At 36.9% G+C, this 14,328-nt stretch overlaps 1 protein-coding gene across 2 annotated transcripts in view; it reads left to right on the top strand.

Moving 5' to 3' along the window:
- Positions 1-14,328, top strand: part of GLMN (glomulin, FKBP associated protein) — a 39,843-nt gene that overhangs the window by 10,135 nt on the left and 15,380 nt on the right. For both annotated transcript variants that reach the window (XM_070592671.1, XM_070592670.1), the window contains exons 8-16: positions 5,852-6,039; positions 7,830-7,883; positions 9,290-9,320; positions 9,426-9,515; positions 10,423-10,464; positions 10,573-10,646; positions 12,330-12,414; positions 12,924-13,033; positions 13,764-13,827. In XM_070592671.1, coding sequence (XP_070448772.1) covers positions 5,852-6,039; positions 7,830-7,883; positions 9,290-9,320; positions 9,426-9,515; positions 10,423-10,464; positions 10,573-10,646; positions 12,330-12,414; positions 12,924-13,033; positions 13,764-13,827 — 738 coding nt within the window. The remainder of the gene's footprint in view (positions 1-5,851; positions 6,040-7,829; positions 7,884-9,289; positions 9,321-9,425; positions 9,516-10,422; positions 10,465-10,572; positions 10,647-12,329; positions 12,415-12,923; positions 13,034-13,763; positions 13,828-14,328) is intronic.

The following is a 14,328-nucleotide window of genomic DNA, read 5'->3' on the forward strand; positions in this document are numbered from 1 at the left end:
TTTTCCCCACACCAAGCAATTCTGCAACTCCAGCTGGGTGCCCTACAATTTAACTCAATTCTGACACAATCTACCTGGAGATAGTGTCAGATCCCACAGGTTTAGGGCTCAGTCCCCTGAGACTGCCCCCCTACTTCAGATGCCAATTGCACATGATAGGTCCTCAGGTTACCCATAACTTCTGTCCAACTTGGCTACAAATTGGAGATTCCCATGACCTCCTCCCCTTTTAGATTTAAGTATTTGCTAGAACAGCTCACAGAACTCAGGGAAACACTTACTTATGTTTACCAGTTTATTAAAGTATATGATAAGGAATACAGATGATCAGCCAGATGAAGAGATAAATAGGGCGAGGTCCGAGAAGGCTCCAAGTGCAGGAGCTTCTGTCCCCGTGGAGTTGAGTGTATCACCCTTCCAGTAGGTGCATGCGTTCAGCAGCCTGGAAACTCTCCAAACCCCGTACTGTTGGGATTTTATGAAGGCTTCCTCACGTAGGCATGATCAATTACTAACTCTGTTTCTAGTCCCTCTCCCCTCTCTAGAGAAGTTGGGGGAGTGGGGCTAAAAATTTCAAGCTTCTAATCATTATGACTTGGTCTTTCTGGTGACTAGTCCCCATCCAGGAGTCCACTCAGAGACACCTCAGTAGAACAAAAGATGCTCTTAGTACTTAGGAATTTACAAGGGTTTTAAGAGCCATGTGTCAGGTACAGGTCAAAGACAAATGATAGAATAAGAGATGCTCCTAGTGTTCTTATCACCCAGGAAATTAGAAGAATTTCAGGAGCTCTGTGCCAGGAAGTGGGGGCAGAGACCAATATATATATTTTCTATTATCTTACAATTCTAGAGTTTTTTCTACTTTTATAGTCATAAATAAACAAACATATATAGTTTTTTTCAAAGAGTCTATCATATTATACATACTCTTTTGTAATCTGCTTTGTTTCTCTTAGTATAACATGAATTTTTTTCCATTGGCTTAATAGTATTCAGTGATATGGACTTAGCATAATAATGTGTTTAACCTGGGCCATGTAATTTCAACACTTAGATTTTTCAATAATTTTTCATTACTATAAAATAACTCCAACTTTCTTTTTTTAACTAAGTCTATGGTAAGTGTCCTTGTAACCAAATCTTTGCATATTTCTTTAATTGTTTCCTTAAAATAAATTCCTAGAAATGGAATTTTCTGTGCCAAAGCATATTTTCACTTTTAAGGCTCATGATAAATATTTTCAGAATAACTCCAGAAATAAGTAAATTTTATCTTAAAAGCAATTTGACTATGCATCAAGAGTATTTTAAAATGTGCTGGGATTCTGTCATAGGGAACTAATCTGAAATATAGAAAAATATGTACTTGAGATTGATAGTCATGAATTTCAAGTTAGAGCTGTTATTGTGGCTGTGGGTTTTCTTCAGCCATGTTCAGCTGCGCAAATGCATGTGCAGCATAAGAGAAAAGTTGGATTTTAATTAGGTTGGGGTTTTGAGAACTGTGTGAATTCTACAAAGCAATAGGGCTAACAGCATCGAGCGTTATGCAGGGGAGTGACTAATGATGAGCAGTGGGATTTAAGCTGAATAAGGAGGGAAGTTAGGACATACTAAAGACAGCGAAAAGATGATGCGATCACTAGATTGTAGATCCTGGTGTGAGTGGCAAGTTGTTGGAGTTAGGTTACTAAAAGGAGTGAGCTGTAAAGATGAGAGGTTAAACAACAGGATGCTTGAAATTAATATTATGGAAAGATTACAGTTACTAATAACCATGTCTAGGGTATGACCATGGGAGTGAGTGTTCTAAGGAGAGAATGGAGGCTGAGATCACTGGACTAAACAAAGTGAAGGACCTGAAATTCCAGGGTATTAGAATATTTTGGGTTGTACATTTAAGTCACACAGAATTGTAATGAGTCATGTCAGAAAGCCAAGTAATGGAGTGACTTTGGGGTCTGCTAATGACTGTAGCAAGGAGGGGTAGAGGTGGTATAGTCACATGAAATGAGTTTCAAAGCTGAGGGATGGTAGAGAGGAGGGAAGAGAATGATCTAGAAGTAGCAAGGAGAACAAATATTTTATTTCCAGGTTCAGTGGTAAAATGGATACATTAAAAAAAAAAATAGCAACCCTTTAAGAAGGTTGCAGAGAAAACAGTTGTTTTCAGAGGTGAACCAGATTTCTTTTAGAGCAAAAGAGGTAAGAGACCATCTAGAGAAGAATGGATTTTGCTGATGACCATGAGTTCCCCAGGCCATGACTGACAGATGTCTCAATTTGAGGAGGGGTAGAAAAAGGGGTTAGAAGAGGAGATGCCAGAACTTTAGGGAGACTAGATTCTGAGGATGAGAGATGATTTGGTGACTGATATAAATAGGGATACATAGTTTTCTCAGGAGCACATAAGAGTCGGGGGCCTCTTCATTGTTGCTAATTCTAGAGTACAGTATAACCCCCTGGATGCAGTATAAACACCATCGTATATGATTTATGTACCCCATTTTGATAAGATGGCTATGAAAGTTGGAAACTGTTAAAGAATTTTAAGCCTGGGAGTGATGTATTCAAACTGTTTTGGATTCCTCACTTTAGTGAAGGATGAATTTAACGGAGGTAAGATTGGAAGTAGGGAGACCAGTTAGATGTCTTTGGGGAATTAAGTGAGAATGGTGAGAGCCCGAGTATGGAAATGGTGGTGGAGATGAAGAGGAGAGGGCTGATTTGAGAGTTTTGTCATAGGTAAAATTCACAAAATTTGGTCATTGGTTGGATTTAGAAGAATAGTGAAAAGGTTGGGTCTTGCATGATGTTTTTCGCTTGGGTGATTAGGCAGATGAAGGTGACAATAACTGAGAGAATACAGAACGAGGAGCAGGGGGTCTTGTGCTTAAAAAAAATTTTTTTATTATGGAAGTTTAAAAACATCCAGAAAAGTAGAACAATATAACATACCCTTGTGTACCCATCACATAGCTTTAACAGTTACTGACATTTTGCCAGTCTTGTTTTATCTATCCTCCCTCTTTTTTTGCGGCTGTATTTTATAGCAAGTCCTAGATATATCATTTCATCCATAAGTCTTTAAATATGCTTCTCTAATTGGTAAGGACTTTTTAAAAAACATAACTACAGTGCCATTATGACGTGTAACAAGATTACAAAAATTTCTTAATATATTTCTAATACCCAGAGAAAACCGGTTTTTAAGGAGCAAATTTTGAACAAGAGTGGATGAGATCACCTAAAGAGGTAGATCAGTGTGAGAAGAGAAAAGGGCTCAGGACTGAACCCTGCAGGGTACCAGCACCTAAGATGAGCCCACCAAGAGACCAGGAAAAAAGAGTCAAAGAGGTGGTAGAAATACTGGGATAGTAGAGTTTTGAGAAGAAAGAAGTGATTGGTACTGTTAAACACAGCAGAGAGAGCCTGTACAGTAAGAGTTGAAATGCACCCACTGGATTTAGGAAGTAAGGTGGCATTGATGATCTTAGCAAGAATGGTTTGAGTGGAGACAAAAATCAGTGAAGTGGATAAAGGAGTATATGAAAAATGAGAAAAAGGATAACCTCTTCTTTAAAAGAGTTTCGATGAGTAAGGGAGAAGAGAGATAATAGCTAAAAGACATGGGTTTATGGTAGGAAGGCAATGGGGGAGACAGGGGACTTGAGCGTATTTATATGCTGAAGGGGTGGGAACCATCAGAGGGGAAAGAGCAGCACTGTAGATTCTGGTTACCTGTGATGATTACATTTGATGATTTTTTTAAAAGGCTAACCTTAACTCCGGAAAAAAACACACATAGCATTGGCTGAATGACGAAATGGAGCTTCATGATTAACAGGATGTTTGGAATCTGAGTACAGTAAACTTTAAGTCTTATAACAAGAGTGCGTGGCTTTTAAAATCAGTACAGCAGTATGGTAGCCGACTAGCAGTCTCATGACTGAGGATGATTTTCCATGGTTCCTTTTTGTGTTTTGAAATGACTAATGGAGCCATCTGGGATTAGCAGATTTTAACTCCCTAAAGGCTGGGAAAGTCTCATTTGGCTTTATAATTTCCCACAATGTCAGGCCCAGTGCCTGGCACTTAAGTGTTTGTTGGATAAATGAGTGAATATGTGGAAGGTCAGTATTCATTCTGCTTTACCTGTTTTTGTCATTCTTTTTTGACTTCTGGACATTTGTTGTGATCTTAACTTTCTTATGTTTTTTTGTGTGGACCTTCTTAGTATTTGACATAAGTATCATGTCATTTTCTCGATAAGGAAACTGAGGCTTTAGAGGGGTTAGGTAACTCATCCAGTGTCTCTCAGCTGGTAAGTGGTAGAACCAAAATGCAAATCAATTCCATTGGATTCTGAAGCTCAGGTGCTTTCTAGTATACTAGAGTTAGAAATAGTAAAAGAGGCATAGGCGTGACCTTGTATTTCCTGAGTCTCTCTTTTTCTTTCTCCTTCCCTCCTTAAAAAAAAGAGGGGCCGGCCCTGTGGCATAGCAGTTGAGTTCACACATTCCACTTCAGTGGCCCGGGGTTTGCCAGTTTGGATCCTGGGTGCAGACCTACACAACACTTATCAAGCCATGCTGTGGCAGGCATCCCACATATAAAGTAGAGGAAGATGGGCACGGATGTTAGCTCAGGGCCAGTCTTCCTCAGCAAAAAGAGGATTGGCAGTGGATGTTAGCTCAGGGCAAATTTTCCTCAAAAAAAAGGTTAAACTGTAGTCCTGGGCCAACCCCAGTAGCTTCGTGATTAAGTTTGGCACACTTCACTTCTGCAGTCTGGGTTTGGTTCCCAGGCAGGGACCTATACTACTCACCTGTCAGTGGCCATGCTGTATTGGTGGCTCACATAGAAAAAGAGGAAGATTGGCAGTGGATGTTAGCTCAGGGCGAATCTTCCTCAGCAAAAAACAAAAACAAAAACAAAAAAACTGTAGTCCTGTCCACTCACGTAGGGATGCTTCTCTTTCTCTTATGACACAAGAGCCCATATGACCTGTGATACCAGCAGTGTCCTCAGCCTCTGATGCCTCTGACAGTGTTTGTTCTGCCCACTCTGTATCTAGGCAGACGGTGGTCAATGGAGCATTTTCCCAGAGTTTTCTTTATCCAAGTAGTTAGTTTACTATCATTTCGTGATAGTTGTATGTCTCACATTTTTAGATTGATCTCAGATATCTCTGAAGGATTTTTTTTAATGTGATAAAATATACATAACAAAATTTACAATTTTGACCATTTTTAGATGTACAGTTCAGTGGCATTAAGTACACTCACATTGTTGTGCAACCATCACCCCATCCCTCCCCACAACTTTTTTATCTTTCCACCCAGTTCTTTCAGGTTCTTGGCAAAATTTATGTCCTTGAAGCTATAGGATTGAGGTTCCCATTTTCGTGCTGGCTGTTCGCTAGGGACCACTTTCAGCTCCTAGAGGCTGTAGCTCTTGCCACCTAGCTCTCTCTATGGGCCTTCTTAGAACATGGCAGCTTAGTTCTTTAAAGCCAGCAGGGTTGAGTTTCTGACTCTCAAGGAGAGCCTGGACCCTCTTTAAAGACCTTCTCCCTGATTAAGTTAGGCCCATCCAGGATAGACTCCCTTCTCAATAACTCAAAATCCGCTGATTTGGGACCTTAATTACATCTGCAAAAATCCCCTCACTTCTGTCTTATAATCTAATCATGAGAGTGACATCTTGCCTTATTCTGTTGGTTAGAAGCAAGTGTCACAGGTCTCACCCACAATCAAGGGGAAGGGATTATATAGGATGTGAATATGAATGGGGGAGGGCACACTAGAATCTGTCTGCTATAGCTTCCTTTTTTATTGTTTCACAGGGTTTTTTATCAGCAATTGGACATCCTTTCCCCAAAGTGCTGTTTAATCATGGAAGGAAAAAGAGGACGTGGGATTATCTTGAATTTGAGGAAGAAGAAGGCAAACAATTAGCCGACTCTATGGCTTCCCTGGCATATCTAGTATTTGTACAGGGCATCAGTATTGATCAGCTTCCAATGGTCTTAAGGTAGGAGTTAGTGTTTGGTTTATTCATGTATTCTAAAAGGAATATCATCAAACTCATTTATCTAATGTCCAGTATGCTTATTAATGTAGTAATACATTTACAAAAGTTATTTTTATTCTAAATAATATTGCCTATAATCTGTTAAAGCCAGTAGTAGTCAAGCAGTGAGAGGGTGGACTATTGAAATAAACATAAGGGAATGATGAGGACAAGAGTCCGAAAGTGTTAACCTAGGCTTGGTTTTGAAGCTGTTGGGACCACTCTGAACTATAAGGGAAGGAACTGGCCAGTTACCCATGGGGTTGTCTAAATTACGATCATCTTTTCACTAGATTACTGATATAATCCTGAATGGATAGTTATATATCCACCCTCAATCCCTTGTAATCCAGCTCATTCTCAACACACTAGAAAGTGAAGCTTTAAGAGTAGTCCTTTAATGAAAACACTTGTGTGTGTTCTTATTGCTCTAAGAATAAAGTCTAAATGCCTTCCCATGAGACAAGTTTACGAATAATCTGGTCCCTGCCTTATTGCCTTGATTCACCTCCTACTACCTTTCCTCTTGTTTACTGTGCAGACCTCTTGGTTTCTTGTTCACATGTGTCATGAATTTTCCTGCTACAGGGCCTTTGTATATGCTTAGAACCATCTTTATCCTTAACTGTCAGTTTCTGAGGAAAGCCTTTTCTCACCACCCAATTTAGGTTGAATCTTCCTATTAGAATTACCTTGACTTTGTCCTTCTTTTCCCATAAAGTTTATCAAAATTATTTATTAAATAAATATATAATTTTATAATGTAATACCTTTTAAACTTTAAGGTCCATGATAATAGGATTTTGTATTTGGCTTGCAGGCCTTGGGTATATTTCTTTGTGTCCATTTGTATATTTATGTATGAATATACATGGGGATATATTTGTATGTAAGTGTTGCAATAATGGTTACCACTTGCATCCTCACAATGTATTAAACACTATGCTAACAGCTTTATATGCATTTCTAATCTATATAATAACCCTATGAAATAGAGCATTATCTCATTTTACAGATGAAAATAACAGGCTTAAACAAGATACCACCCAAGATCATACAACTAGTGGGATAGGTGGAATTCAAACATAATTCTGTCTGACCCCAGAGCCTATACACTAAATCACAGTCTACCACCAAAATGACTTAGGTGTGTATATTAGTTTGCTTGGGCTGCCATAACAAAGTACTACAAACTAGATACTTAAAATAACAGAAATTTATTGTCTCACAGTTCTGGAGGCTGGAAGTCCAAGATTAAGGTGTGCGTAGGATTGGTTCCTTCTAACGGCTGTGAGGGGAAATCTGTTCCATGCTTCTCCTCAGCTTCTGGTGGTTTGCTGGCAATCTTTGATGTTCCTTGGCTTGTAAATGCATCATTCCGATCTCTGCCTTCATGCTCATATGGTGTTCTCCCTGTGTGCAGGTCTCTGTCCACATTTTCCTTTCTCACAAGGCTACCAGTCGTATGGGATTAGGACTCACACTAATGACCTCACTTTAATTTGATCACCTCTGTAAAGACCCTATCTCCAGGGTGAGAGGTGGCTGCTCTGCTCCTGTCCACCCCAATTTAAAAAACCCTGTCTCCAAATAAGGTCATATGCTGAGGTACTGGAGGTTAGGACTCCAACGTATCTTTTTCGAGGGGGACACAATTCAACCTATAACAGTATTTATGTATGTAAAATTTCTAAAAATGCATGTGTATATGTGTATGTATATATGTTTGGGTTTCCTCTTTTCTATTTTAGCCCATCGTACCTTTTGCAATTTAATATGGGGCATATTGAAGTCTTTTTACAAAGGTAAGATCATTTAGATGGCATCTCAGAATTAAACAGTAGTGTTAAAATAGTCCTGTCAAGATCAGTGGAGACTACCTTCTCTTTGCCAGGCCCTAATTAATTAACTGGTTACTTTATAAAACAGTGAAACAAACATTCACAGAGAGACAGAAATGAGTCAGAGGTTTTACAGCAAAATCTCTTTTATTTTAAACTCAAGATAATATTAAAATATTGTCTCATGAGGGAATGTCCACTCATCTGCTTCTGAGGTTTCTTACCTTATTTCAAAAGTTGGTAATTTGAAACACCTCTATGCCATTGCAACATCCTCCATCTAAGGAGGGGTTGTCAGTAAAAGAAATTCATCCATGTTTTTGCTTCATGGACATGATCTGTGAACTGCATCAAAAGGAAAGAGGTCCTGACCCCACCCATTATAACTTAGATTATTGACAGTGATATCATTCAACAACTTATCTCATTTGAGTCAATAAGAAGCAAGACTTTCTCTTTTAAAAAAATTACAAATTAATAGGTATGCATAATTTTTCCAGACAGATATTTAAGAATTTTGCAAAACTATATGCTTTGTTTTCTTTTCCTATAACATGTTTAAATTATCTCTTGAGATCAGTCAGGGCCTTTTAGAATTATCCTTTAGGAACACTCGTGACAGTTTATCAATCCCATCTCTTCCCAGGTGAAGGAAGATTTGTAACATGGCAAATGTCCAAAGCCTCGGCCTACAAGGCAGGAATTTCCAAGGGTCTCCTGGCACAAGTAGTTATTAACTCTGTAAATTTACTGTATTATGTATGTCTTAATGATTTTACTTTCTCTTTACTTAGTTCCTGTTATATTCATACAATGAGAGTATGTATTGATTTGAATCTTAAGTTCTATATTCTTAAGATCTCCAAACTTAGTCACTGAGCCAAAAACAACAATTTTGACTCCTCGTATGGTTAGAATAAGAACCTGGAGCCTGAGTAAATATTTTTTGCCACAGATCTTAAATGTTTAGTTAACAATGATTGTAAACTTAAGAATATATATTATCACAAATGGAAAGCATTTAATTCTTTGTATATAAAAAAGTGAAAATATTTTACAGATTAATCAACTGGAATACATAGTATTGTATCAGGTATAAGTGATTTCTTAGCGCTTGGCTGTTTGTGATTTTCTACCAGGAAATAAGCCCTGAGTGGGCTTTTGGTCAGATGTGTATGTCAGTAACCAAATCAAAAGATACATCAAAGATGGATTAAGAATTTTGACAAAGTTCTTCAGCAGAATCTCCTTAATGATGTGTATTTTTAAAGTCTTTAAATTTCAGTTTTTGCTTTATTTTTCCTAAAATGAAAAATAATTCTAAAGCAATTTAGAAGATCATGTTGATAAATTTTAATGTTCTCTTCCAGAACAGAAGAGTCTATTTTCTCCAAAGGATTGGTAAGATTTATTTGTACCCAATGTAATTTAAATAGATAGTCATGTCAACAAATACAGCTGTTGACTTTACCATATATGTATTCCTGTATATATTTTAATCTGTAGGATCTGTTGGAGAATGGTTTACTGAGAATAGAAGACAACAGTTTACTTCACCAGTACTTAGAAATCAAGAGTTTTCTTACCGTACCTCAGGTAAGTAAAATATGTGCTCCGATCTTGAAAACAGCTCCTTTGCTATTGTGAACTTAAGTAAAGTTCTTTTTCAGACTCCTCTCCCACTTTCTTCTCCATATCCTTTGAAAACTCTAGTGCCATGCTGTCCAATAGAACTTTCTATGATTGTGGAAGTGTTCTGTTGTCTGTGCAGTACAGTATGAAATCCACTAGCCACACTGAACACTTGAAATGTGGCTAGTGTGACTAAGGAACTGAATTTTAAATTTGATTTAATTTAAATTAATTTAAACTTAAATAGCTGTATGTGGCTAGTGGCTACCATGACTGACAGCATAGCATCTAGTGGAAAAGCATAGCTTTCTTAACACTGTTTCTGTAGGGACCTTGGAAAGTGAATCTCCTTTACTTTTATCATAACTCAGGTCCTCAGGACTCCATCAAGGCATGCACTGACTCATTACTAGAAAGACATTTTGCTTTTCCCTCTTGCGATTTATTTTGCCTAGTACTCTTTGTTAGTTATCATAAACAAGTAGGTCCTTCGATGTCCACGTAGAAACTTGTTTTCCCACTATTTAAATAGAAAAACATGACTTTTGTTAGTATATTAAGCCTGATTATTTTTAATGAATGGATTCTATTTCTGCATGTTTGATTTCATTTTTTTGCCACTCTAGACATAATTGAAAATTCACTTCTAAATTTACACCTTGTAACACCCCACTCAATATCACTTACATAATGGATTGCACTTAGCTTCCTGTAGACATAGTGGAATGAAAGGCTCAGAGAAAAATTTACTTCATTTTTACATCTCCTACCCTCAGTTCTCTTAATTTTTAGTATTCTCCATTGATAATATAGTTGTTTGCAGTCAGAATAATCTAATAACATCTGAACTGAAATTTTTTCTTATTTCCAGGGCTTAGTCAAAGTAATGACGCTGTGCCCCATTGAGACATTGGTATGCAAATGTTTTGGGACTAAATAATAATGAGTTACATTGAGAAATTTTAATAAATCATTTCATCTTTATTCAGTTTATGTAACAATATTGTTTGTTCCATTTTAGAGGAAAAAGAGTTTAGCTATGCTTCAGCTATATATTAACAAGTTGGATTCACAAGGCAAATATACGTTATTTAGGTATGTATCAAGAGTGGTTAATTGCAAAGTGTGTGGTTGATTAAAAATCAAATTAATGCCATTTATTCCAGGTTATATTATTTCAGTGTGTTTTACATGTAATTCAACTCTACTTGGAAGCCATATTATAATAAATTCTCTTATCTGTGATGGGTAGAGAAGGGTTAATCAAATATTATACTTATATGTGCCTATATATTATATGAATAATAGTGTATATTTCAATTCAATTAATTGAAATACTCTAAAACTAAAATAGACTTAAAAGATTAAACTGAGACTGATAAGGTTCCTGCTAGATTATTTACATGTCAATAGTCTCCATTCACAGTTGAAATTAATGGCTCTGGAGTTATAACTTTGACAGGCTATTCACTTTAAGTTAATAGTATAACTTATTAATAGTTGTGTTTGAGAGAGAAAAGATTCTAGCAACCCTATGAGTTAAAGATCAGCAAAGTTGGAGCCGGCCTGGTGGCGCAGTGGTTAAGTTCGCACATTCTACTTCGGTGGCCTGGGGTTCGCCAGTTCGGATCCCAGGTGCAGACAGGGCACTGTTCAGCAGGCCATGCTGTGGCAGGTGTCCCACATATAAAGTAGAGGAAGATGGGCACGCATGTTAGCTCAGGGCCAGTCTTCCTCAGCAAAAAGAGGAGGATTGGCGGCAGATGTTAGCTCAGGGCTAATCTTCCTCAAAAAAAAAAAAGATCAGCAAACTTTCTGTAAAGGGCCAAATAGTAAACATAGGCTTCATGGGCACACAGTCTCTGTTGCAACTGCTCAACTTTGTCTTTGTATTGGGAGTGGGTGTATTCCAATAAAACACAACAGGCAACCGGCTGGATTTGGCCTGCAGACCTTAGTTTGTTGACACTTAGGTAATAACAATGAATTAAAAACAGATTTGGGCATTGTTAAAGTCTTCTTTGGGATTGGCTAGTATTAGCATTCTTTCTTTGTTCTTGTTGTTTTTTTGTTTGTTTTGGTGAGGAAGATTGTCCCTGAGCTAACATCTGTGCCATTCTTCTTTTTTTTATGTGGGATGCCACCACAGCATGGTTTGATGAGTGGTGTGTAGGTCCACACCTGGGATCCAAATCCGTGAACCCCAAGCCACCAAAACAGAGCCTACCACGGGGCCAGCCCATACTATTAGCATTCTTGATCCTATCTTTTCTTCATTTGTACTGATAGAGTCAGAGCAGGTTTATGAAATCTCAATTTGATGCTTAGGTCTTATACCAGCTTTCCTGTTCCAGTCTACCTGTATGTCTACCAAAACATCCCTCTTTTTTCTTGAGCTAGTCATACGGAGTTTCTTCTCTTTTCAATTAAGTTAGTCTAACCAGACTAGTCTCTTTTCACAGAGAATAATTTTGGGGGTTTTTAGGCTATGATACTAGGACTCATACTTGTCATGTCAAAGCATTGCAATTGTATGCATAAAAAGATTCAAATTTGGTTTAATAGAAATTTCTTTTTGGAAGATCCAGTTAAAATAGAATCTGCCAGCTGGTGACAGCAAAAACCATAATTGGTGGCTTTGTAATTGGTTGATCAGCTTGCTAATTGTCTTCACTGGTTTTTATATTACTAGAAATGACACATGGCCCATTTGAATTTGTAAAACTTTCATCTTACAGTCCAGGATAATTTCAAATGTATTGTAATTTTGCTTTCAAGGTGCTTATTGAATACAAGTAATCACTCAGGTGTGGAGGCCTTTATTATTCAAAATATCAAAAATCAGATTGACATGTCATTAAAGGTAAGAGCATATCTAAGGTATCAATTATCAATTTATTTTGTAGGATATATTTATTCATTTGTGGAATACATTAATGTGGATTTTTGCCCTATAGACTTTTCTATCTCTAGTGCTAAGGGTATATTTTTTTCCCCATTTCTACTCTTTTTTTAACCTGAATTTGAAATTTTAACTATAGATTTAAATTGTATTAATTTTTTTGAGCAATATATGACTTACTTTTGTTTTGCTTTATACTTCTAAAATATTAATGGAAACTGAAGTCTAATCTGTGAATACTCAGTAATTCCATATAGAAAACAGAGAAAGAGCGCACCAGTGTTCTCAGACTGGCAGAGTTTATTCCAGCTGTTTGGAAATAGTGAAGGAAAGAATGGAAATTAAAGTTAAAAAATATATTTTAAATGTGTTGTAATTGTTTATTTTTGTAGTATCAAGGTATTAGAAAAACACATGAATTTATCAAGCTTTTATTTAAAGCCTTTCCCAATTTTTCTTTTGCTTTTTAGAGGACACCTAACAACAAATGGTTTACAGGACCACAGCTGATTTCTCTTCTAGATTTGGTGCTCTTTCTCCCGGAGGGGGCTGAAACAGATCTACTGCAAAACTCAGATAGGTGAGGTGACCATTACTAAGGTTCACATAGTAAATTCAGAATAAAATGTGCAACCCCTGCTTAGGGAATCTAAACTAATAAAATGTATTTTCCTGTGATTTTATGATCTGTGGTTAATTCATAAAATTACATAAAGATTTTCATATTTAAGTAATTAGATACTCTATAAAAACAAAATAAGAAATTTTTCTTTCCAGAAGTATGACCAACAGTATGATTTTGTACCTTTGATGTACCCAGTATTCCAATATAGCTCATAGCGATTTGCAACTACAGCATTGGTGACTAAAAACTAAGAATTTCATGTATGTAACTTATAAAAGGCTTATGTGTTTGAGTTTTATTGTTTTGTTTTCTAGGACATCATTTTTTTCATATAGAACATGTAATTTTACTTTCAGTTTACTAGAATGAATGTTTATAAATGGTCGTAAGCATTTATTAAAGGAATCTGAACATTCAGGAAACGAGATGATATTCTCAAATATTAAAGATAAGGCTCTGTTGGGGGAAAAAATAGTAATTTTCACAATTGTATTTTGTGAACTTGGAGACCACAATTGTATTTTGTGATTAAGTTCTACTCCAAAAGAGAAGTTAAAGGGAATAGTTTCTAATGGCAAACATAATTGTAAAAGTATTCCCAAGGTTGAAAGTTACTTTTATTCATTGAAATTGCTGACTATATAAAACTATACCAAGTAACAAATGATATATTTTTAATTAACAGGATAATGGCTTCATTAAATTTATTGAGGTATTTGGTTATCAAAGATAATGAAAATGACAATCAAGTAAGTGAATTTTTTGAAAAAGAAACTGTAAGTATATTCAAAATGCATAAGGAGTGTTTCAGGTTTTCTTATCAATACCTACTTAGGCCAGTGTCTAATATCTTATCCAGCTACAAAGACTGGGAGAAGTGCCAACAATTATTCTGAAACCTGAAGTTAATTCCTAGGGGCCCTTAGCACCCCACATCCAGCTTCCCCTTCCCTTTCCTTTTCCTGTTGTACCTCTGTCTCTTGCTGTAAGCATTGCTTATCCCTGTTAGGCAGATAATTTGCAGGTCCTAAGTTAACTAACTTTTTGGAGCTCAACATGTGGGTGTCTTGTTCATTGCATCTCCTATAGCTCATGATATAAGTCTGGGCTATATGAAATAAAATCATCTGAGGGGCCGGCCCCATGGCCAAGGGGTTACGATTCTGTGCTCTCCACTTTGGTGGCCCAGGTTCACTGGTTCGGATCCCCCATGCGGACCTGCTTCACTCATCAGCCATGCTGTAGAGGCA

This window comes from Equus przewalskii, chromosome 24 (genome assembly GCF_037783145.1).
Source record: "Equus przewalskii isolate Varuska chromosome 24, EquPr2, whole genome shotgun sequence".
NCBI lineage: Eukaryota > Metazoa > Chordata > Mammalia > Perissodactyla > Equidae > Equus > Equus przewalskii.